This window comes from Nothoprocta perdicaria, unplaced genomic scaffold, assembly GCF_003342845.1.
Source record: "Nothoprocta perdicaria isolate Ctin4 unplaced genomic scaffold, notPer1 scaffold_0, whole genome shotgun sequence".
Lineage (NCBI taxonomy): Eukaryota > Metazoa > Chordata > Aves > Tinamiformes > Tinamidae > Nothoprocta > Nothoprocta perdicaria.
In genome coordinates this window covers 4,946,106-4,966,651 of record NW_020454092.1, presented here as the reverse complement: position 1 = coordinate 4,966,651, position 20,546 = coordinate 4,946,106, and the positions used below count along the sequence as shown (strand labels likewise).

General features: G+C 66.1%; 1 protein-coding gene across 1 annotated transcript in view; it reads left to right on the top strand.

Moving 5' to 3' along the window:
- The window catches only part of SPEG (SPEG complex locus), a 40,750-nt gene extending 20,690 nt beyond the window's left edge, over nt 1-20,060 (top strand). The window contains exons 9-44 of the mRNA XM_026039268.1: nt 412-623; nt 861-949; nt 1,143-1,324; nt 3,294-3,554; nt 4,718-4,876; nt 5,027-5,216; nt 6,128-6,357; nt 6,627-6,746; nt 7,061-7,165; nt 7,271-7,477; nt 7,666-7,789; nt 8,182-8,354; nt 8,806-8,918; nt 9,165-9,330; nt 9,436-9,529; nt 9,891-10,091; nt 10,252-10,312; nt 10,534-10,611; nt 10,903-11,075; nt 11,247-11,273; nt 11,539-11,691; nt 12,132-12,174; nt 12,263-12,331; nt 12,503-14,741; nt 14,915-15,067; nt 15,332-15,448; nt 15,547-15,714; nt 16,284-16,406; nt 16,868-17,032; nt 17,142-17,502; nt 17,542-17,850; nt 18,039-18,278; nt 18,349-18,572; nt 19,015-19,090; nt 19,365-19,514; nt 19,852-20,060. Coding sequence (XP_025895053.1) covers nt 412-623; nt 861-949; nt 1,143-1,324; nt 3,294-3,554; nt 4,718-4,876; nt 5,027-5,216; nt 6,128-6,357; nt 6,627-6,746; nt 7,061-7,165; nt 7,271-7,477; nt 7,666-7,789; nt 8,182-8,354; nt 8,806-8,918; nt 9,165-9,330; nt 9,436-9,529; nt 9,891-10,091; nt 10,252-10,312; nt 10,534-10,611; nt 10,903-11,075; nt 11,247-11,273; nt 11,539-11,691; nt 12,132-12,174; nt 12,263-12,331; nt 12,503-14,741; nt 14,915-15,067; nt 15,332-15,448; nt 15,547-15,714; nt 16,284-16,406; nt 16,868-17,032; nt 17,142-17,502; nt 17,542-17,850; nt 18,039-18,278; nt 18,349-18,572; nt 19,015-19,090; nt 19,365-19,514; nt 19,852-20,059 — 7,763 coding nt within the window. The 3' untranslated portion in view covers nt 20,060. The remainder of the gene's footprint in view (nt 1-411; nt 624-860; nt 950-1,142; nt 1,325-3,293; nt 3,555-4,717; nt 4,877-5,026; nt 5,217-6,127; nt 6,358-6,626; nt 6,747-7,060; nt 7,166-7,270; nt 7,478-7,665; nt 7,790-8,181; nt 8,355-8,805; nt 8,919-9,164; nt 9,331-9,435; nt 9,530-9,890; nt 10,092-10,251; nt 10,313-10,533; nt 10,612-10,902; nt 11,076-11,246; nt 11,274-11,538; nt 11,692-12,131; nt 12,175-12,262; nt 12,332-12,502; nt 14,742-14,914; nt 15,068-15,331; nt 15,449-15,546; nt 15,715-16,283; nt 16,407-16,867; nt 17,033-17,141; nt 17,503-17,541; nt 17,851-18,038; nt 18,279-18,348; nt 18,573-19,014; nt 19,091-19,364; nt 19,515-19,851) is intronic.
- Nucleotides 20,061-20,546: the final 486 nt, after the last annotated feature.

The window sequence follows — 20,546 nt, the reverse complement described above, 5'->3', positions numbered from 1 at the left end:
GTCTAGGCCGCCCTGGAGCAGGCGGCCGCGGCCGCTGCGCTGGGACGGGAGCACAGCTGCCAATGTCACCTTCAGCCCTTCCCGGCTCGGGGCAGGGGCAGCCATTCCGGGAATCCAGGCAGCTTAAGGATGGGAGCGTGGCCTGCTGCGTAAGAGCCACTTGAGCCCTGCTGTCGCCTTGCGGGATATCGCGTCCCTTATCGTCCTGTCCCGCGGAGTGCCTCTCACTCCCTCCCCCTGCACAGCTCGGCACCCCTTCGCTGCTGGCTCCTGGCTGCCTCCGCAGCAGGATGCACCCGGGGTGGGTGTCCCTGGGCCCCTGGGGTACAGCGTGGCAGGGAGGGGGGCCCAGCTCTGCTTTCCTGTCTCTGACTGGGGCCAGCTGCTTATCCAGCCTCTTCCCTGTGCTAGCTCCTGCCGTGGAGAGGCATGGGAACTTGGCCCCCCCCCTCGGCCAGGTCAGCCCCATCACGTCGGATGAGGAGTACCTGAGTCCCCTGGAAGAGTTCCCTGACTCCGGGACCCCCCAGCACCGGCCGGCCATGAAGCTGCAGCCTCGAGCAGAGCATGGGGCTGCCCGCGGCTCCCTGGAGAGCAGCTTCAAGGCTGCACCCACCTTTGAGGTGAGATGGCCCTCCTGGCAGAAAGGAGCCCTGTGATTGCAACCACACGGTCCCCGTGCCTGGAGACGCAGATCCAAGCTTTCCTACCACGCATTGCTCCTGCCCACGATGCTCCATGTGGGCTCCCCACAGTCCAGGGCCACTGTTGTGGCAGGGGACCTGTGGCCCTAGGTGCAGGGATGGGGACGTGGACCCTGGGCATGGTGCTCACTGCTCTCTCATCTCCGGCTTCCCCAGGTGGCCCTGTCGGACCAGTCGGTGCTAGAGGGGCAGGATGTCAGCATGAGTGTCCGCGTCCGTGGGGAGCCCAAGCCCATCATTTACTGGTGAGTCTCTGTGCTCGCTGGGTCACGGCTGGGCAGGGAATACACGGGCATGGGGACGGCTTCGTTTGGGGACTGCCAGCTCGGGGCAGGGAGCTCCGGTCCAGAGGAGGGTCGGAGGAGTTGGGGACACTCGCCGCTCCGGGGCTGCAGGAGTGAGGGTGATCATCCCGCCCTCTCCTTGTCCCCTGGGCAGGCTGAGGAACCGGCAGCCAGTGAAGTACGGGCGCCGGCACCACGCCGAGGAGGCAGAGGGGGGCCGGGGGCTCTTCGCGCTGCACATCCTGGCGGCCGAGCGCACTGACACCGGCTTCTACACCTGCAAGGCTGTCAACGAGTACGGCACCAAGCAGTGCGAGGCCAAGCTGGAGGTCAGAGGTAAAGCGCCCGGCGCCTGTCACCGCGGGCCACGAGAGGCCGCCTGGCCCCAGTGCCCTGCGTGAGCCGAGTGGGGAAGGGGCTGCTGCAGGCGCCCTTCTCACAGCGCCACAGGGCAGCAGGCAGCTGGTCCCTTCCTCTGCGGTGCAGCAGCTGCACGCAAGGAGCAGGGAAGCAGGGCTGGCCTCACATGGCACCAGCGCTTCCCATGGGCCTGTTATCCTGGGTCCCAGCCGTGTCAGGACCCCTGGCCTGCTGCTCTCTGCAGCCCGGCTTCCCTCATGGTCCCCCCTGCCCACACAGTGCCCACACCCGGGGCTGTGTCCCTGGGGCAGCTGCCCATGGGAGCTCTCCCCACAGCTCCCTCTCCCTGCCCCAGGCTGCTTGGAGGTGTCTCCTCCCTGCTTGTTCCCAGCGCAGAGCAGGTGCTGCCCATGGGCACAGGGCAGCCCGTGGTCCTTACCATCCCTCCGGAGCTCTGCTGGGGCACTCAGGCCTCCTCCCAGGTCCTAATGCAACGTGTGCAAATGGGGAACCAAGGGCCAGGCTCTTCCCTAGGAAGGAGCCAGTGGGAATGAACCACGTTGTCCCCCTTCCCTCGCCCCTTGCTTCGTGTCCCTGGCTGCCCCCAGCTCTCCCTGCTGAGCCCTGCTGAGCCCGCAGGCCGTGCCCGCACTGCCCTGCACTGCTTGCTCCCCGCGAGGGCGGCCCGAGCCCAGCGGCCCCTGCCAGGACCCTGCCGGGAGCCGCTGGCCGCGGGGGGAGCCTCGACCTCGGCCGTGCCGAGCGCTGCAGGGGCGAGGGATGCGGCGGCAGGCTGGGTCCGGGCAGGCGCCCGCCGGGCGGGCAGGGACGCGTGCCCCGCGGCGCGTGGCTTTGCGCGCTGCTGCGTGTGCTGGCGCCCCTGCCGCGTGCCCGCGCCGGCCCCCGCCTCCGTGCTGGCCCCGTGTCCGCTGCACTAACCCTGCCGCTTGCTGACTGCGGTTTCTGTCTGTACGCAGGGGGAGGACGATAAGGGGGTGCATCTCTCGGCGCCGCGGCCGCGGGGCTCTTAGGCAGTGGACCTCACCCTGTGTTATTACCTCCTGCTCCATCCGCCGCCTCGTCCTGGATGCACCGCGGGGACGTGCGGGCCCTCGACGGCGGGCACGGGCTCGCTGGGTGGCGGGGGGAGGCGGAGTGGAGGCCAAGCAGCGGGGCGGGGGGCCGCGGGTAGCACCAGGCACCCCCAGGGCGGCCGTGCCACGGTGTCTTGTCTCTCGCTCTGTCTGTGTCTGTGTGTCCCGCTGCTCCTCTCCTCGCTGCCAGGGGACGGGGAGCAGGGAGCTTGGCCCGCGGTCGCTGCTGTGGGGATGTAGGGAAGGGGCCTGGCGCGGTGGCAGCTCTGCAGCTGTCACCTGGGGACAGGAGGCCGGGGTCCCCTGCGTGGCACCCTGCCCACATGCAGGGGGCTGACGCGGGAGGTGGGGAGGCGTCTCTGCCCCTTTGCCCTCGCCAGGGCAGCCCGGGTGGCAGTGGGGCCGGGCAGGACGTCCCTCGCCACAGCCCCTGCATTGGGGCCAGCGGGCACCCCGAGCTGCGGCTCTGTCCTCCCCCGGGGGGCTCGGCAGGGGGAGGGCTGCGAGGCCGTGACCCTTTTTTGTAGCTCTAATAAAATCAGTTTGGTAAAGCGCTGTGTGGTGTGTTCCTGGCACGGACACCTCCCGTCACCCCCCGTGCCCCTGCCGCCTTCCCGGCCCCCCGCCTCAGCTCTGCTTCCACATTCGCCCCCACTCCTGCCCTGCCCGCTGCACCCTGTGCCTGCGCCCCTGCCCGCGCCGCCGGGCCGGCCCCGCATGCCCCCCGCCCCGCACGGCCCCGGCCCCGCCACCCTCCACCGGTTGCTTTTCAGTTGCTGAGACGCGTCTTTCTCTCTCTCTCTCTCTCTCTCTCTCTCTCTCTGTTTCTCTCTCCCGCCTGCCCCGGGCAGCTCGCCCCGAGTGCCAGTCCCTGGGCATCGTGGCGCCCCTGCAGGACGTGGTGGTCGGGGCGGGGGAGCTGGCGCTCTTTGAGTGCCTGGTGGCTGGCCCGCCAGACATGGACGTGGACTGGCTGTCGCGGGGCCGGCTGCTCCAGCCCGCCCTGCTCAAATGCAAGATGCATTTTGACGGGCGCAAGTGCAAGCTGCTGCTCACCTCTGTGCACGAGGACGACAGCGGCGTCTACACCTGCAAGCTCAGCACGGCCAAAGGTAAGAAAAACTGGACTTGCAGCCCCCAGGGGGTCTTTGCTCGGGGTCTGGCCCTGGCGTGGGGGCGTCAGCCCCCCTTCTGGGGTCCATGGGCCTGGGTCCACAGGACAGCTGGTGAGTGCTGGAAGTGGAATTTATTGGGACGGGGAGTGATTCCAGGCCTGGGAGCTGGAGAGCTTGGTGGCACGTGCCCATCCTTGGGCTTCCCAGCACCCTCAGGACAAGGGCCACATCCAGCCCCAGCAGCCCAAGCCCAGCCAGCTCCTCTGGCATCATGCAGGTAATCCCAGGGAAGCAGGGGGAGAAGGCAGCACCCTGGTTGCACCAGGCACCCCGAGCAGGCTGTGTTCCTCGGCTGCGGCCATGCACAGCTCTGGGTGCTCTCCTGTCCCAGCGGCTCCGCTCCAGGTGCCTGTGTCCCCTGCTGGCCTGGGAGGTGACACAGGGAGCGGGCCACGCGTGCCTTGGCCCAGCAGGACCCAGCACCTCTGCATAGTGGCAAGGGCACCCTTCCCCATTCCCTGGCCCCAGCCAGCCCGTGCAGCCTTTCTGCAGCTCTGCTAATCTCACAGAACCCAGCAGCAGTTGCATCCCACCCCAGAGCAGGCTGCGTGTCCATGGAGGTGAGGGCCCTCCTGGGGATGAAGGCGGGAGCAGTGTGAGAGATGGGAGCAGTGTGAGAGATGAGGTTGGTTCCTCTGGAGCAGGGAGCCTGCACTCAGCCCCACACTGCCCAGGGCGCTGCACGCCCTGGTGCTGCTGCTTCGGGCTCGCTGCTCTGTCCCCAGCAGGACAGGGCAGCCGGTGTCCTGCGTTGAGCCCCTCTCTGCAATGAGGTGAGGCCGGGGCATCCTCCTGCCCTGCTGGACAGCTGGCATCTGCACTGGCACGGAGAGCGAAAGGGGCTCCCCGCTGCCAGCAGAGCCCAGCCCTTGCACACACGCGTGCACTCAGGGTGCCTGGGAAGACCCCTGCACTGGGACACGGCCCCACACCAGCGCACTGGGGCTCAGCCCCACCGAGCGGGTGCCGAGGAGGTGGCCTGGGGGCTGTACCGTGGTACGAGCAGGCGCACGGCGGCTGCAGCTCACCCGCTCTGCCCCCGTGCCCCCGCGCTCACGCAGCCCCCCGTGCACATGGTGCTCTGCCCGCTCTCCCTGCAGACGAGCTGACCTGCAGCGCCCGCCTCACGGTGCGGCCCTCCGTCCAGCCGCTCTTCACGCGCAAGCTGGAGGACGTGGACGTGGTGGAAGGGCGGACCGCGCGCTTTGACTGCATGATCAGCGGGACGCCCCCGCCGACTGTCATCTGGACCCACTTTGGTAATCGGCCAAGGCCAGGAGCCACCCGGGCTCTGCCAGGCTGGGATGCAGAAGCAGAGCCCCAGCGAGTGGTACCAGGGCTCYGTGCTGCTCCTGCCCTGCCTGGTGCCGGCAGTAAGGTGCTTATGCCGCGTGTGTGTCTCCATGCAGGGCAGCCGGTGCAGGAAGGGGAGAACGTGCGGATTCAGCAGGACGGAGGGCTCTACTCGCTGGTCATCCTGCACGTGGGCAGCGAGGATGAGGGGCACTACACTGTCACGGCCAGGAACATCCATGGACACGTGGAGTGCTCCGCAGAGCTCTACGTGGAGGAGCCCCGGCCCTCCGCTGCTTCCCAGATGTAAGAGTCGGGAGGAGGGTCTCTGGGGAGAAGGGAAGGGACTCCCTGGGATGGCAGGAAGTGCCTCCCCACTGCCTGCTGTCCCGTGGGATCTGGAGAACAACAGGCTTGCGCAAGGGGCTGGGGAATTCCCCTGTGCCTGGGCCACATCCCACCAGCAAGGAAGGGCTGTCCTTGCCCCCTGCCATGCCCAAGGTGGGCCCCGCAGCGGCCGCACCATGGGCACAGCCCCCTGCCCGCCGCCTGGTCCCGCTGCCCGCGGCCTGGCCCCGCTGCAGCGCCCGGCTGCCCGTCCCCCGGAGCTGTGCCGGGCCGGGCTGGGCCGCGCTGGCTCTGTGAGAACTTGGCCCCGGCGCCGTTCTCACTGCCGCTCCGGAGCCGCCCCCGGCTGCGCTCCGTCACATCCCGCCTTGGCTCCATCCTGCAGCAGCTCCCAGCCCAGTGGGGCAGAGATGGCCCTCGGGGGCTGCTCCCTTTCCTGGCATGTCCCCCACGGACTCTCAGCCCTGAGTCTCTGTTGCAAGGAGCAGCAGGATGGAGCTCGGGTGACATGGGGTGACAGCCGCCCCCGGAACGGCAGGGCGCATCACCCAGGCCTGCCTGGTGCTGTCAGCTTCCCAGGGGCTGCTCCTGTCTCTGCTGGGCTGGGGAGGGAGTGCTGCGCCTTGCAGGCACAGCTGTCCCCACAAGGCCATCTTCCCAGCACAGCCCTTCTCCTGCTTGGGACGTGCACCCATGGAGTGCCATCCCACACCTGCATGCTCTGTGCACGGCAAGTCCCTGTCCCTGTCACCCTCCTGTCATCACCGTGCTTGTCAGGCAGCATAGGTGGTCCTGGGGAGTCCCGCAGCAGGCTGGGCTGGGGCTCCCTGCCTGCACCTCACACCAAGCCCATGTGTTGGTGGTTGCAGCTCCAAGCTGGAGAAGATGCCATCCATCCCAGAGGAGCCAGAGCAGGCAGAAAACGAGGTGGAGTGCTTCACCATGCCTGACTTCCTCAAGCCGCTGCACAACCTGGATGTGGTGGAGTCCAAGGAGGCGGTGCTGGAGTGCCAGGTGGCCGGGATGCCCTACCCGTCCATCACCTGGTTCCACAACGGCTCACGCATCGACAGCACCGAGGACCGCAAGATGATGCAGTGTAGGGCTCCCTGTCACCTTCCCCGTGCCCCAGGAACGCGTGCTCTGTAGCGGGGTGGCAGCGGGGCTGGCACCAGGGCTTCCAGCACTGCAGTGACACCAGCCTGGGGTTGAGGGAATGGGACAGTGCAGCCCCTACAGCCCCGCTCGGGTCCCTCGGGAAGGAGGCATCGCCTCCTAAGCTTTCCTACCCGCTCTGTGGGAAAGGTAGCTCTGTGCCGCTTTGCTGATGGGGATCTTCCCGCCCTGTGTCCCTCCTTGTCCCCACAGATAAGGACATCCATCGCTTGGTGTTCACGGCCGTCAGCCATGCCCATGCTGGTGTCTATAAAAGCGTCATTGCCAACAAAGTAGGGAAGGCCACGTGCTACGCACACCTCTACGTCACAGGTAAGGAGCAGGTACTGCCGGGGCTTCACAGACACTCACTGCCACCCTCAGGCTGTGCCCCGGGGGGTGTTGCCCTTGGCAAGGGCAGGGTTGGATGATGGGACAGGTCAAGTTGGAAGGGCTCTCACGAGGTCTCTAGCCCTGCCTCCTGCTCAAAGCAGCGGCAGTGGTGATGTCCTCATTTTGCAAGATCTTGACCCATCCATGGCCCTCAGACCTCGCATGGGGCTTGTGGTCAGCACTAACCCTGCAGGCTCTGGTGGTGAATGGATGTTTCCCAATGTCTAACACCCCTCTCTGCCTCTTCCCTGCAGATGTGGTGCCAACCCCCCCCGATGGGCCACCCACGATAGCCTTGGTGACTGGCAGAGCCATCACGCTGACGTGGAACAAGCCCAAATGGCTGGACACTGCCATAGGTGAGGATGCTAGGACACGGGGTGGGCAGGGGTGTTCAGCAGTGTGACGGGGTACACAGGCAGGATCAAGGCTGGGCGATGAGCACTGACCCTCTCCCCAAACAGACCCTGCCTCAGTGACCTACGTGGTGCAAATGCAAGTGCTGGGCACGACACAGTGGATGGTGCTGGTGACTGGTGTGCGGAAGACCACCTACACAGTGCACAGGCTCACCAAGGGTGCCCAGTACCTCTTCCGTGTCATCACTGCCACCCCCAAGACCAACAGCAAGCCCTCCCCGCCTGTGGGGCCCGTGCAACTCCTGGATCGGGGTGAGATGGGCAGTGAGGAGGGGTGCTGGGATGGATGGATGGAGGGAGGGAGGGAGGGAGGGAGGGAGGGATGGATGGATGGATGGATGGATGGATGGATGGATGGATATCGATCCATGGTGTTATGGTGACCAGCGCTGGGTGGGTGGCATGGTGTCTGGAGGTGGTAGTGATGATGTGTGTGGCAGGTCCCTACCTGGAGACGGCCCCGGTCATCCTGGACAAACCAGACTTGGTCTACGTGGTGGAGGGTCAGCCAGCCTCTATCACCATCACCATCAACCACGTGGAGGCCACTGTCACCTGGAAGAGGTAGGACATGACTCTGTGCCCATGACCTGCCCCATGCCCAGCATCAGCCTATGAGGTGCCCAAAGAGGGTCCCACACCAGCTGCTCGTGCAGCCCTGAGCTGGGGATCCCCTTCTGGGGCTGGGCAAGCCATAGAGCGATGTTCAAGGCTGTGAGGATTTGTTCGTGGAGGCTATGGAGTACAGTAGGGTGGGATCTGTCTGTGGGTCAGTAGCTGGAGATGAGGCTGTGGGTCTGGAGCTGCTGTGGGACTGTGATCTGGGAGGTGGCCGTGGGGCTGTGAGGTGGAGAAGTCCCTGTGTCTGCAGATGGGAGCTTCACAGATGTGGGGAGGAGGCCGTGGGGCAGAGCGTGGGGCAGGGATGGCAGCAGTCTGACGGCGTGTGCCCACAGGGGCAAGGTGGTGCTGGCAGAGCAGGAGGGCACGTGCGAGGTGATGATGCCGGACGATGACCAGCACTGCCTGCGGCTGCTGCAGGTGGGCCGTGGCACCGTGGGGCCACTCACCTGCGAGGTGAGCAACCGCCACGGCACTGCCCGCTGCACCCTCCAGCTCCGCCTCGCAGGTAGGTGCCCTGCGTTGCCCTGTGCTGCCCCATGCCCGTGTGCCGCAGGGCTGGCCCTGCACACAGCGCCCCGTGCCCAGCTACCCCGGATTGGCATCGCCCCATGGAGCCCCATGCCATACGTGGCACTGCTGCACTCCTGCACATAATGGGGTGGCACTGCCCCATGGGCCTCTATGCTCACAAGCTTTGGGGGACAGCTTCTCCATGTCCCATACCTGCATCACTGCTCTGCAGTACCCCACGTCCTTGGGTCACGTGCCGTGGAGCTGGCCCTGCCCCAAGGTCCACCATGCTCCTACAACAGGGGCCCCTCACCCAAAAGCACTGGCGTGGCACTGCCCCACAATACTCCCTGCCCCGTGCCCCGGCCTGGCACTGTCTCACGGTGCCCCACATCAGCACACCGTGGGGCAGTACCCCCTGGTGCCCATGCCCCATCTCTCTGCAGAGGCACCGCGCTTTGAGTCCATCATGGAGGACATCGACGCGCAGCAGGGCGAGACGCCGCGTTTCGCCGTGGTGGTGGAGGGCAAGCCACTGCCCGACATCATGTGGTATAAGGTGGGCTGGCACCCTAACCCCCCTCCCTGACCCACAGCCCTCCCCGTCAGGCCCACTGTGCGTGCTCCTTGCTGCTGCCTCACGGTCGCGCCTGGGACAGCGCTTGGGGTCTGAGTCTGCCTCGGTGATGTAAGAAGGGCCCCGTGGCAAAAGCCCCCAGCCTCTCCTTGTGCCCTGCCTGTGGGGAAGGGGTGACAGCACTGGGAGCTGCTTGGGGAGCTCCCCTGAATCTGCTGTCACCCCCAGGACGGGGAGCTGCTGGAGGAGAGCAGCCACCTGAGCTTTGTGTACGAGGACGAGTGCTCCCTCGTGGTGCTGGGTGCCGCGGAGCCCGACAGCGGGGTCTACACGTGCACGGCCAGGAACCTCGCCGGGGAGGTGTCCTGCAAGGCTGAGCTCGTGGTGCACACAGGTACGGCCGGGCCAGCCCTGCGGCACCCTCTCCTGTGTCCCAGCCCTGCAGGGCACGTCCCTTGGCACCTCCCATCGCCCCTGCCAGTGCTTTTCCCTCCTCCAGCCCAGCCCGCTGCTGATGCCACCATGGAGGAGGATGCCCTGCACAAGGCACGACGTCTGACCGACTACTATGACGTGCACGAGGAGATCGGCAGGTACGAGGCCACGGGGATGGGCAGGGAAAAGGCTAGAGCCTGGCTGTGTCGTGGGGCTGCGGTTCCAGGGACCGAGCTCCTTGGTAGACTGGATCCTTGTGCTGGGGAGTTGTGGCCATTTGGGGACAGCAGTGCAAGCTCGGTGGGGAGCGGGGCAGTTGTGGAGAAGCCAGGTCTAGGATCTCCTGGCAGATGGTCCTGGAGGGCTATCAGGGGTGCATGCAGATGAGCAGGCATCTGCCCTGGCTGCCGTGGGAACGGGGAGGACTCCTGGCCTCTTGCTAGGCTCTTTCCAAGCCTCTCCACCAGCCTTCTTATTCTCCGTGACCCCCTCACTGCCCCCCACATTGCTGCATTGCAGAGGGGCCTTCTCGTACCTGCGGAGGGTGACGGAGAAGAGCAGCCGGCTGGACTTTGCTGCCAAGTTTGTCCCTGGGAGGACCAAGGCCAAGCAGTCAGCGCGCCGGGAGCTGCATATCCTCTCACAGCTTGACCATGAGCGCATTGTCTTCTTCCACGATGCCTTTGAGAAGAAAAACGCCGTCATCATGGTCATGGAACTGTATCCTGAGGGCACAGCCCAGCGCAGCTTGGGCCCGTGCAGTGCTGGGGTGCAGGGGAGGGCTGGGGGCCAGGTGGACGGGCTGGGGAGGAGCAGGCACCAAGGAGGGAGTAGAGCGTGGCTGGGCATGGCGTTTCTGTGCTCCTTGACCAAGGCCCAGCTGTGCCGAGGACGAGCTGCTGGACAGGATGGCGAGGAAGCCCTCAGTGTGCGAGTCCGAGGTGGGTGGTCCATACAGGGTGATGGGGTAGAGAAGGAACCTGGGGATCTTGAGGCCTACCCCAGCCCTTGGACCTGCAGGGCTCATTGCAATATCCTTCAAAAGAGGCTGCAGCCCTTTTATGTCCTCCACACAGGACTGGTCCTCTGCCCCACATGGGTCTGACCTGTGCCCAGGCTCCTGCCTGGAGCCAGTGTCCCCAGCCCCTCCTGTTTTCCACAGGTCCGCTCCTACATGCGGCAGGTGTTGGAGGGGATCTGCTACCTGCACCAGCAGAAAGTCCTGCACCTGGACATCAAAGTGAGTGCAGGGCTCTGCCAGCCGTGTTCTGTACCGTGTCTCCCTGTCCTGGCACACATGGGCCCACAGCAATGCCACACTGGAGGGCAGGCTCAGGTCCTGTTCCCTGGGGTCATCCCTTCCCCTCAGTGACTCCAGCCCCTTCCCTGGACTAGCTGATCCCTAGGGAACAACCCTTCCTTGGCCGCTGCCGCATGCCCTTTGGTGTCCCCTGCGGGCAGTGCGTGCCCGGCCTGTTCCCTGGCAGCAGAGCTTCCTGCCAAGCTCCCGTCTGCCCGCACTGTCCTGTAGCCAGAAAACCTCCTGATGGCGGATTCGAGCAGTGAGCAAGTCCGGATCTGTGACTTCGGCAACGCGCAGGAGCTCACACCCGACGAGCCGCAGTACTGCAAGTACGGCACCCCCGAGTTCGTGGGTCCCGAGATCGTCAACCAGAGCCCCATCTCCAGCGTCACTGACGTCTGGTAAGAGCAGCCCTGGTGCCAGGGTGGCCCATGGGCACAGGTCTCCCCGCTGTGGTCGGCGGGTGCAGGGTCCACCACAGAGGTCCCTGGGGGGCTTGCGTGCCCATGGGGCTGCTGGGGAGCCGAGGGCTGGGGTGGTGCCGTGCAGTAACTGTGCTCTCCTCTCCGCAGGCCAGTGGGGGTCATCGCCTACCTATGGTAAGTGCCTTGTCGTGGCCCTAGAATGCCACAGAAGTGTCCCCCTTTCTGCCCCATTAGCAGTTTCACTGCTGCAGTCTGCGTCACGCACCCATCTCTGCAAATTCAACTTCCTTCCCAGCCTCTGCAGGCTGGCATGGATTGGTCTCTTCCATGGCACTAGGCCTGGATCCAGGGCCCTTGCCTTGGTTCCCAGTGTTCCCAGGACTTGTCATGCTGTTCCTCGTATCCCCATGGCTTGATGACATGTCCCTTCCCTTGGCAGCCTCACGGGTATCTCCCCCTTTGTGGGCGAGAACGACAAGACCACGCTGATGAACATCCGCAATTACAACGTGGCCTTCGAGGAGAGGATGTTCCAGGGGCTCACACGGGAAGCCAAGGGCTTTGTCATCAAAGTGCTGGTCAATGACAGGCTGTGAGTGGTGCAGGGACCCCGTCCCCTCCCAAGGGTGCATGGCGTTGGTCACTGGACAGTGGGCTCCAGGATGGGGAGGACTGGAATGGAGGAGTGGCTGGCATGGAATTGGGCAGGTAGAGGACATTCCCGGACAGTGATGAGCGTCTGGGCTTGTCGAGGGTCTGGCAGGTCCTGCTGCACTGCAAGGGCAGCTGGATGCAGATCCAGGCTCAGGGGGATTCTCCGCATTTACTTTTTTTCTCCTATGCCATGAACCCTATGCTTAGAGGAGGGTGATGGCCCATATATTTTTGGGGTGCTTGAGGGCAGAAAGGATGAAGAGCTCATCCTGCTGGGGATAGGACTTGCAGCATGGACAGCCGCCTGTCGTACCCTTCTACCCTCCCCTTGGCTGCCCCAAATGCCCTTGTTCCTCACCTGACAGTGTTGGTTTACAGGAGACCCACTGCAGAGCAGACCCTGGAGCACCCCTGGTTCAAGGTGAGCCCGGTTGGAGACCTGCAGGCGGTGGGATTCCTCCGAGGCAGCTGCAGGGTCTGTGCCATGGTACTCTCCTCTCTGTTTGCAGACACTGGCCAAGGGGAAGGTGATCAGCACTGACCACCTAAAGCTCTTCCTCTCCCGTCGGAAATGGCAGGTAAAGGCGGGAGGAGGATGAAGGCAGGACCACGAGGTGGGTAGGGTGATGAGAGGTGCTGGCCAGGGCTGTGCCATGGGCCTGGCTTGATGAGATGCCTTGGAGGGCACTGGGCTTTGTCACGCTGGGCTGTCTGCCTGGGTCTGATGCACCCCTCCCGGCTCTGTGCAGCGCTCGCAGATCAGCTACAAGTGCAACATGGTGCTGCGGCCCATCCCTGAGCTGCTGGAGGACACGTCCAACCACCTGTCCATCGCGGTGCCCCGGCACCTCAAGGAGTCCCCCGCTCTGTCATCCTCCTCGGACTCGGATGACTTGGACGAGCTGCCCTTCATCCCCATGCCGCACCAGGTGGAGTTCTCCGGCTCCCGCATGTCGCTCAATGAGATCCCCACGGATGACGAGACCATGGGGCTGGCCGAGGGGATGAGGGAGGAGGTGGCCGTGCAGGGGGATGTGTCCGCCATGGAGTGGCAGAGTGAAGGAGCAGGCAGGCCAGCGGTGGCCCTGGGGAAGAGGCCAAGGGCTGCTTTGCCACGGCGGCCCTGTGCAGAGGCAGAGGCCCCCGGATCCTCCGATGAGGAAGCCCCCGAGGCCCAGAAGCGCCCGGAGCATCCCCGCAAAGCTGTGAGAAAGGGCTCCAGCCTGGAGTCCCCAGAGAGCACCCGCAGGGCAGCGCAGCGGGGCGAGCTGAAGCGAGGCAGCTCCGCCGACGGCGCCCTGCTCAGCCGGGCCCCGGGGACCGAGGAGGGGAGCGAGGCGGGCCGGGAGCCCCGCCGGGTGCTGGCCAAGGCAGCCTCCATGGAGCTGCCCCGGCGCAAGGGCGGCCTGGGCGAGGACGAGCACGCGCAGCGCCTGGAGCTGATGCGCCAGCGCCTGCTGCGCGGCAGTCCCGTGGACGGCAAGGTCAGCGGCCTGCGGGGTCCGCTCCTGGAGACGCTGGGGGTCGGCGCCGACAAGAAGGCGCTGCGGCCGCCGCGGCTGGAGCAGCCGGTGCCGGCCGGGCCGCGGCTGGTGCGCGCGGCCTCCAGCGAGGCCACCTCGCCGCAGCTCTACCCCCAGGAGCGCCTGCTGCAGAAGAGCAGCTCCTTCAGCCACGGCGACGCCGAGCCCGTCGTCCGGCACCGCCGCTCCGGGGCGCCCCTGGAGATCCCCGTGGCTCACATGGAGGCGCAGCGCCTCAAGGAGTCGCCCTCTCTGTCGGCCCTCTCCGACTCCCGGCCCCACACGCCATGGGACGCCGGCAGCCAGCCGCTGGACGCTGCCTTCCCCCGGGCACCGCCGGCCAAGGCTGCCCACGAAAGGAGGCGCGTGCAGGAGGAACAGAGCCAACCCGGGGCCCGAGCGGCTGCTGCGGCGAAGAAACCTGCAACCGAGGGGCGTGAAGAGAAGGTGCTCGCCAAGGCTGAAGCCACCAGAGCCAGCAAGGGGCCTGAGGAGGGGGCTGCTGTGCAAAGAGCATCTGCGCCACAGCAAGCAGGGTCCTCTGCTCCCGGAGCCCGGGCGCCTAAGATATCTTCCTACGCGGAGGTCATGAAAGCCATGGGAGCCACGCAAGTTGGGGAGCCAGCGGCTGAGGAAGCCCCCAAGCCCCCTACGCCCGCCCCTGCTGAACCCCCAGCACCTGCACTGCCGGAGAGGAGGGAGCCAAAGCCCTCGGGCTCCTCGAGCTCCCTGCTTATCGAGAACATCGACTCCGAGGAGGTGTTTGAGGCCAAGTTCAAGCGGAGCCGGGAGTCATCCTTCAGCCGCGGGCTGAAGCTGCTCACGCGCTCGCGCTCAGAGGACCGGCACCTGGCCAGCCCCTCGGCCCGCGACGAGGGCATCTACCGGCCCACGCCGGCTGGGGTGCCCCTGGAGCTGCGCAGGAGCCAGCCCACCGGCTTGGTGGAGAAGTCCAAGTCCGTACAGGACCTGCACGAGGTGGAGAAGGATATTGGCTTCATTCGGAGGATGAGCCTGCGCCTCAAGCGGACACCACCTGCAGAGAGGAAGAAAACCAAGGGAGAAGAAGGAGGAGGAGAAACCCCAACGCGTGGGCGCCGTTTCTCCTGGAGCCTGGGCTTGGGCAGCTCCAAGGAGCGGAGGGACTCTGAAAGCCTCAAGTCGGAGCCGGGTGCAGGCGGGAGCGAGTCGCCGGTGGTAGCCGTGCGGAGGAAGATCAGTGCCACCATGGACAGGGTGTCCTCGCGGCTGCGCAGCCTCTCGGACGAGCGGACGGAGGATGAAGGGGCCAAGGAGCACCCGGAGAGGCGCCTCTCCCTGCTCCGACGGGCCAATTCGGAAGGGGAGAGCCTGCGGCAGGTGGGCGTCACAGCGCAGAACCAGGTGGGCCCCCACCCGGCGCTCGCACCCTCCTCCGAGTCCCTGCAGTCGGAAGGCAGCGTCGTCTCCTCCACGTCCACCAAAGGTGAGCAGTGGGGCTGGCGGCTCCCCTTGGTGGGTGCCACTCCACCTGGGGTGCACCCTGTTCCTGCAGCAGGGCATGGCCATTCCGAGCAGCCCAGGAGGACATGGCCATCCTGAGCCTGCCCCTGTCCCCAGCCCTCAGCTGCCTCTGATGCCTGGGTCGGGTGTCCGCAGGTGCCAGCGAGAGCCAGAAACGGTCGCGCTGGGAGCGCTGGGGCCTGTCCCGGCCCAGGAAGGAGAAGATGGCCTCGCAGCCCAACATCCCCTCCAGCCTGCTGCAGGAGGACGGCTCCATCGCAGGCCGGCAGCACGCGCACAGCGAGTCTGGTAGGTAGAGCCCCGTGGGGACACGTCGGTGTCTGCAGGGGCTGGGCTGGGACAGGGTGCAGGGAGAGGGTGCACGAGCCCTTCTCAGGACTCACCGTCCCTCTCTGCAGCTCTGCTGCCCAGCCCGAGGGGCATGGCCAGGAAGCCCAGGGCAACCCTTACAGCTCCGGGGATGGGGACAGAGGTGGGGACTGGTCCCTGCAGGGCTCTGTCCCACTGATGCGCCAGCCTCACCCTGCCCTTATGCCCCACTCTGCTCTCCAGATTTCCCCCCTGTTTTCCACATCAAGCTGAAGGACCAGGTGCTGCTGGAGGGCGATGCGCTCACCCTCTGCTGCCTGCCTGCCGGCAGCCCGACGCCCAGGATCATCTGGATGAAAGGTGAGGGGCTGCCACGGGGCGACATGGGCCCGCAGCCCGGGGGCTGCCCGGGCTGTGCGCAGGGTCCCCAGCATGGCTGTCTCTGCCCGCCCTTGCAGACAAGCGCTCGCTGCAGTCGGACAACACGCTGAACATCGTGTCCTGCAAGGACGGCCGCCAGATGCTCACCATCCCCAAGGTCTCCAGGAAGGACGCGGGGCTGTATGAGTGTGCAGCCGCCAACACCCTGGGCACGGCCATCAGCTCCTGCACGCTGGCTGTGGCACGTAAGGATGCAGGGGACACCTCAGGGGACAGAGGTGCTACCCCACAGGGGACAAAGCCCATCTTGGGCTCAGGGTTTGCCTGCTCCGGCTGCTCGGTGCCTGGCTCTGGCAGGAGGGACCTGCTCTGGACACGGCTGTTAGCTGAGATGACAGTGGCACAGAGACCCGGGGTTGGGGGCACCTTGTGCTTACTCTCTGCCACCACATCCCCAAGGCGGCACGGGCACCATCACAGCTGCCCCATGCCCTTCTCTCACAAGTCCCTGGGTTCTCCTGAGAGTCGGAGCAAAGCTGGTTTTGCCCCTGCCACTGCTGTTTGCTGCAGTGGTACCCAGCCCACCGGCTCACTCCAGGCCTGCCTTGCTCTTCCCCTACTCCAGGCCCAGCTCTGAGCACCCCCAGAGCCTCAAGCATCTGCAAAAGAGCCTGGGGCTTTTGAGGAGGGGGCTGGCTGTGTTTGCTGGGGGTCTCCAGGCGGGCCGTGCGTGTCCGAGCCCAGGGGCTGTGCAGCTCTGGCTCTGCAGCCGCCCCGCTGGCTGCCCCAGCCTGCCCCGTGTGTCCCCCCGCAGGACTCCCCGGGAGGCCGGGCACCCCGGAGATCCCCCAGAAGTACAAGAACACGGTGCTGGTGCTCTGGAAGCCTGCGGAGAGCAAGGCGCCCTGCACCTACACGCTGGAGCGCAGGCTGGACGGTATGTGGAGCCTGTCCTGGCTGTGCTCTGCCCCATGAACATGTCCAGTGCTCGGGCGATCCATCCCCAGGGCACCTCCCAGCACTTCCCTGCTCGCCTGGCCAAAGCCCATGGGTTTTGGGGACCAGGGCGCAGGGCAAATGCAGGTAGAGAGAGCACTGCTGCTCTTTGCTCCCCATATACTTGTCAGCTGGCCTCTCGGGTCTGCAGCCCACCCTGGGGACATCCTGGTCACGGGAGGTGTCTGCACACTCAGCCCGCATGCTGGCTTCTGCCAACGGGAAATCCCACGGGCGAAAACCCCGGGAGGGTAAATGCCACAGAGGGGCTGGGACACTTCACACTTTTCTGGAAGTAACATCTGGAAAAATAGCCCCAGCCTCACAGAGTGACACCGAACCCAGACAAAAATGTCCCTGCTCTCTTGAGCAATCTTGACCTTCACTTGCCTCTGCCGGCAGGGGAGCACGAGTGGAAGATCGTCAGCACCGGCATCGTCGACTGCTACTTCAACGTGACAGACGTGCCGCCCGGGAGCACAGCCAGGTTTCGGGTGGCCTGTGTGAACAAGGCCGGGCAGGGCCCCTACAGCACCCCCTCGGCCAAGGTGCACCTCGACGCGGCAGGTGAGCAAGCGCCCTGCCGTGGGGCAGAGCCCACGCAGCGCTGCCCCACAGCCATGCCCGTGGGGCCCAAGCACTGTCCCCAGCACGTGTCTCCCGTTCCTCCCTGCAGACTCCCGCACTGCCCCTGCCAAGGAGGACGTCGCCATCCCTGTCCCCGAGAAGGTGGTGGCCTCCAGCCGCTCAACACAGACTCCCGTGGCACAGCCCGAGGCGCCGTCGGGGGGGCCTCCAGCCACCGCGCCGCCCCACGAGCACCAAGGGGCGCTGCACAATCCGGATCGGGCGCCGCAAGCGGGCACCTCCCCGGGGCTCCCGCAGCCGCCGGCGCCCCACGAGCAGGGGCCACCAAAGCTGCCACCCAACATCACTGTGTGCGTCCCGCCGGAGATGGTGTTCACCCCTCCTCGGACTGCCCCCTCGCCCCACACGGAGCCGCCGGCCCGCAGCTTCCCGCCGGCTCCCACGGACACGTCTGCCCGCATCTCGCCTGCCCTCACCCCGGCCCGCAGCTCCCCCCAGCGCCGCTCTCCGTCCCCCTCCAAATTCACCCCCATTTCCCCAGCATCGACCACTCCTAGCTCAGTCCCCACGGTGGCTCCCACTCCCAACGCTGCTCCTAGTCGGAAAATGCCCCCCTACATGGTGACCTCCTTCGTCTCGACGCCCCCCGCGTCACCCACCATGGAAGAGCCCCCTGCAATGACCCCGTCCTCCAAGGAGCCCCCTGCTCCGAGCGGCGCGCGGGAGGCCAAGGAGAGCACGGCGCTGCGGCAGGGCGTCCCGCAGAAGCCCTACACCTTCCTGGATGAGAAGGCAAGGTGAGGAGCCACAGGACGGGGTGCTCTGCCAGGGGGATCCCCGCTAGCTGGGAGCCCCTGCTCCAGGGACACCACGTGGCTCTCCATGGCTCTTTGCTGCCTTGTGCTTCGTGGCGATGTCCCCTGTCCCAGCGTGTGGGTGGCAGTGCCCCATGCTCCGGGGGGCTGAGCGCTGCCCTTTGCCGCAGGGGCCGATTCGGCGTGATCCGGCTGTGCAAGGAGAATGCCACGGGGAAGTTCTTCATGGCCAAGATCGTGCCGTACGAGGCGGAGAGGAAGCAGAGCGTGCTGCAGGAGTACGAGATCCTCAAGGTGCTGCACCACGAGCGCATCATGTCCTTGCACGAGGCGTACATCACTCCCCGCTACCTGGTGCTCATCTGCGAGAACTGCACAGGCAAGGAGATCCTCTACAGCATCGTGGACAGGTACGGGAGGGCACAGGGCTGCAGCGGGGCCGCGGGAGCAGGGCTGCCCGCTAACTCCGCCTGCCCGCAGGTTTCGCTACTCGGAGGACGACGTGGTGACCTACGTGCTGCAGCTCCTGCAGGGCCTCGAGTACCTGCACGGGCGCCGCATCGTGCACCTCGACATCAAGCCGGACAACGTCGTCGTCTCGGGCATGAACACCCTCAAGATCATCGACTTTGGCAGCGCCCAGACTTACAACCCTCTCATGCTGCGGCAGCTGGGGCGGCGCGTGGGCACCCTGGAGTACATGTGTGAGTGGGGGAGCAGGAGCGTGCACACAATGGGGATTGAGCGGGGTGGGGATGAATATAGGGTGAGGATGGAATGGGATGGGATTGGGTTGGAAACGGAGATGAGGAAGATGGGGTGATGCTGGGATGGGGATGGGATGAGGGGCATGCCTGTGCCTGCGGTCCGTGTACGGGGGTTGTGTGTGTGCACAGTGGAGCTGAGACGTCCATAGGGAAAATTGGAAAGTCTCTGGAATACTTGGGGTGTCTGTGAGGAGGGTTCCTTAGGGGAGCTGCGATTTGTGGGATGGTTTGCATGTCAGTGGAGCAACTGGGATATCCTTGGAGGTGCTAGACTCTTGGGACATTAGGTGTCAGCTGGGAGGAATGGGAGGTGCAGATGGGGTGCCAGGGATACCACGAGCCCTCTACGCACATGACAGACTTTCTGCCCCGATCACAGCACCAGAAGTGGTGAAGGGCGACCCAGTGGGCTCCGCAGCAGACGTCTGGGGCGTCGGAGTCCTCACCTACATCATGTAAGACAAAGTGATGGGGCGTGGGAACCCCGGAGCTCAGTGCTGTGGGGAACCCCATCCTTGGTGGTGGGTTGTGGGGGCTGTGGAAGGTGCTGTAGCCCTGTGGGCCCTTCCCAGCCACACGTTGGGGTCGGGCACCCCAGGAAGCTGTGGCTGAACAGAGGGAGATGGGTGCTGGGTCTCGCGTGCCCCTGCTGCTGTGGCATGCGGCGGGCAGAGCGGGGCAGGATGGCACCCCAGCACCCCAGTCTGTGCCTCCCTTCCGTCCCGCCAGGCTCAGCGGGCGGTCGCCGTTCTTTGAACTGGACCCGATCGAGACGGAGAACCGCATCCTGGCAGGGCGCTTTGATGCCTTCAAGCTCTACCCCAACGTCTCGCAGAACGCTGCCCTCTTCATCCGCAAGGTCCTCTCTGTCCACCCCTGGTGAGTACATACCCCAGCCACCAAGGTGGGTGTCCCTGGCCGGCAGGCAGCTCCCTGCCTCACAGGACCCTTCAGACTCTTGTCTGGGGTCATGGGTGGGATCCTGGGATCCACCCTTACCTTGGGGTCTACTGGGAACCACGTAGAACTACGGGCACCATGAGCCTATCATCGAACCCTGCTCTTGGAGACTGCTGGCAGGTCCTGGTCCTTAAACCCCGGGATCCTGGGGGAGAGCTGGGACTCTGCAGGTCCCAGGGGGCGGCTCTGCTGGGGTCGGGGCCGGGCTGTGGGTGTCACCGTGCCGTGCTGGGTGCCTCACGCCGCGCTGCCGCAGGAGCCGCCCCACGGTGAAGGACTGCTTCGCCAACGCGTGGCTCCAGGACGCCTACCTGATGAAGCTGCGCCGCCAGACCCTCACCTTCACCACCAACCGCCTCAAGGAGTTCCTGGTGGAGCACCAGCGGCGCCGCGGCGAGGCCGTCACCAAGCACAAGGTCTTACTCCGCTCCTACCAGGGCGGCCAGCCGCCGGGGCCGCAGTAGCCGGGCGCCCTCGCTCCGGAGGCACAGAGGAGCCGAAGGAACATTCCAGGGGCCCCGGAATGGGGCAGCCGAGGAGCCAGGATGAGCCCACCGTACCTCACGGACCGCCGCCGAGGACCCTGGCGGCGGGTGCCCGTGCTGCCGGGGCCGACTGGGGAGGGATGGGGACAGGCAGCCTCGTGAGCAGAGGAGGAGCCGCTCGGGCCACGGGCGGCTGGAGGGAGATGTTGGGAAGGACGGAGAACGTGTCTGAGGGAAGGGGGAAGGATGTGATGGGGCCCGGGGGCGAGGGAAGCCCCGGGCGGGAGCAGGAACGTCGCTGTCGCCGGTGTGCTGGCGTTGCGGCACGGCTGGGAGGGCAGCGGGCCCAGGCACTGCGCGCCGCGGACACGCGGTGCCCGGGGGCACCGGTTTGCACGAGAGCGTGGGGCGGGCCGAGGGCTGCCGCGGGGGCTCTGCGGAGACGGGCGGGCGGCCCGGGGCGGCC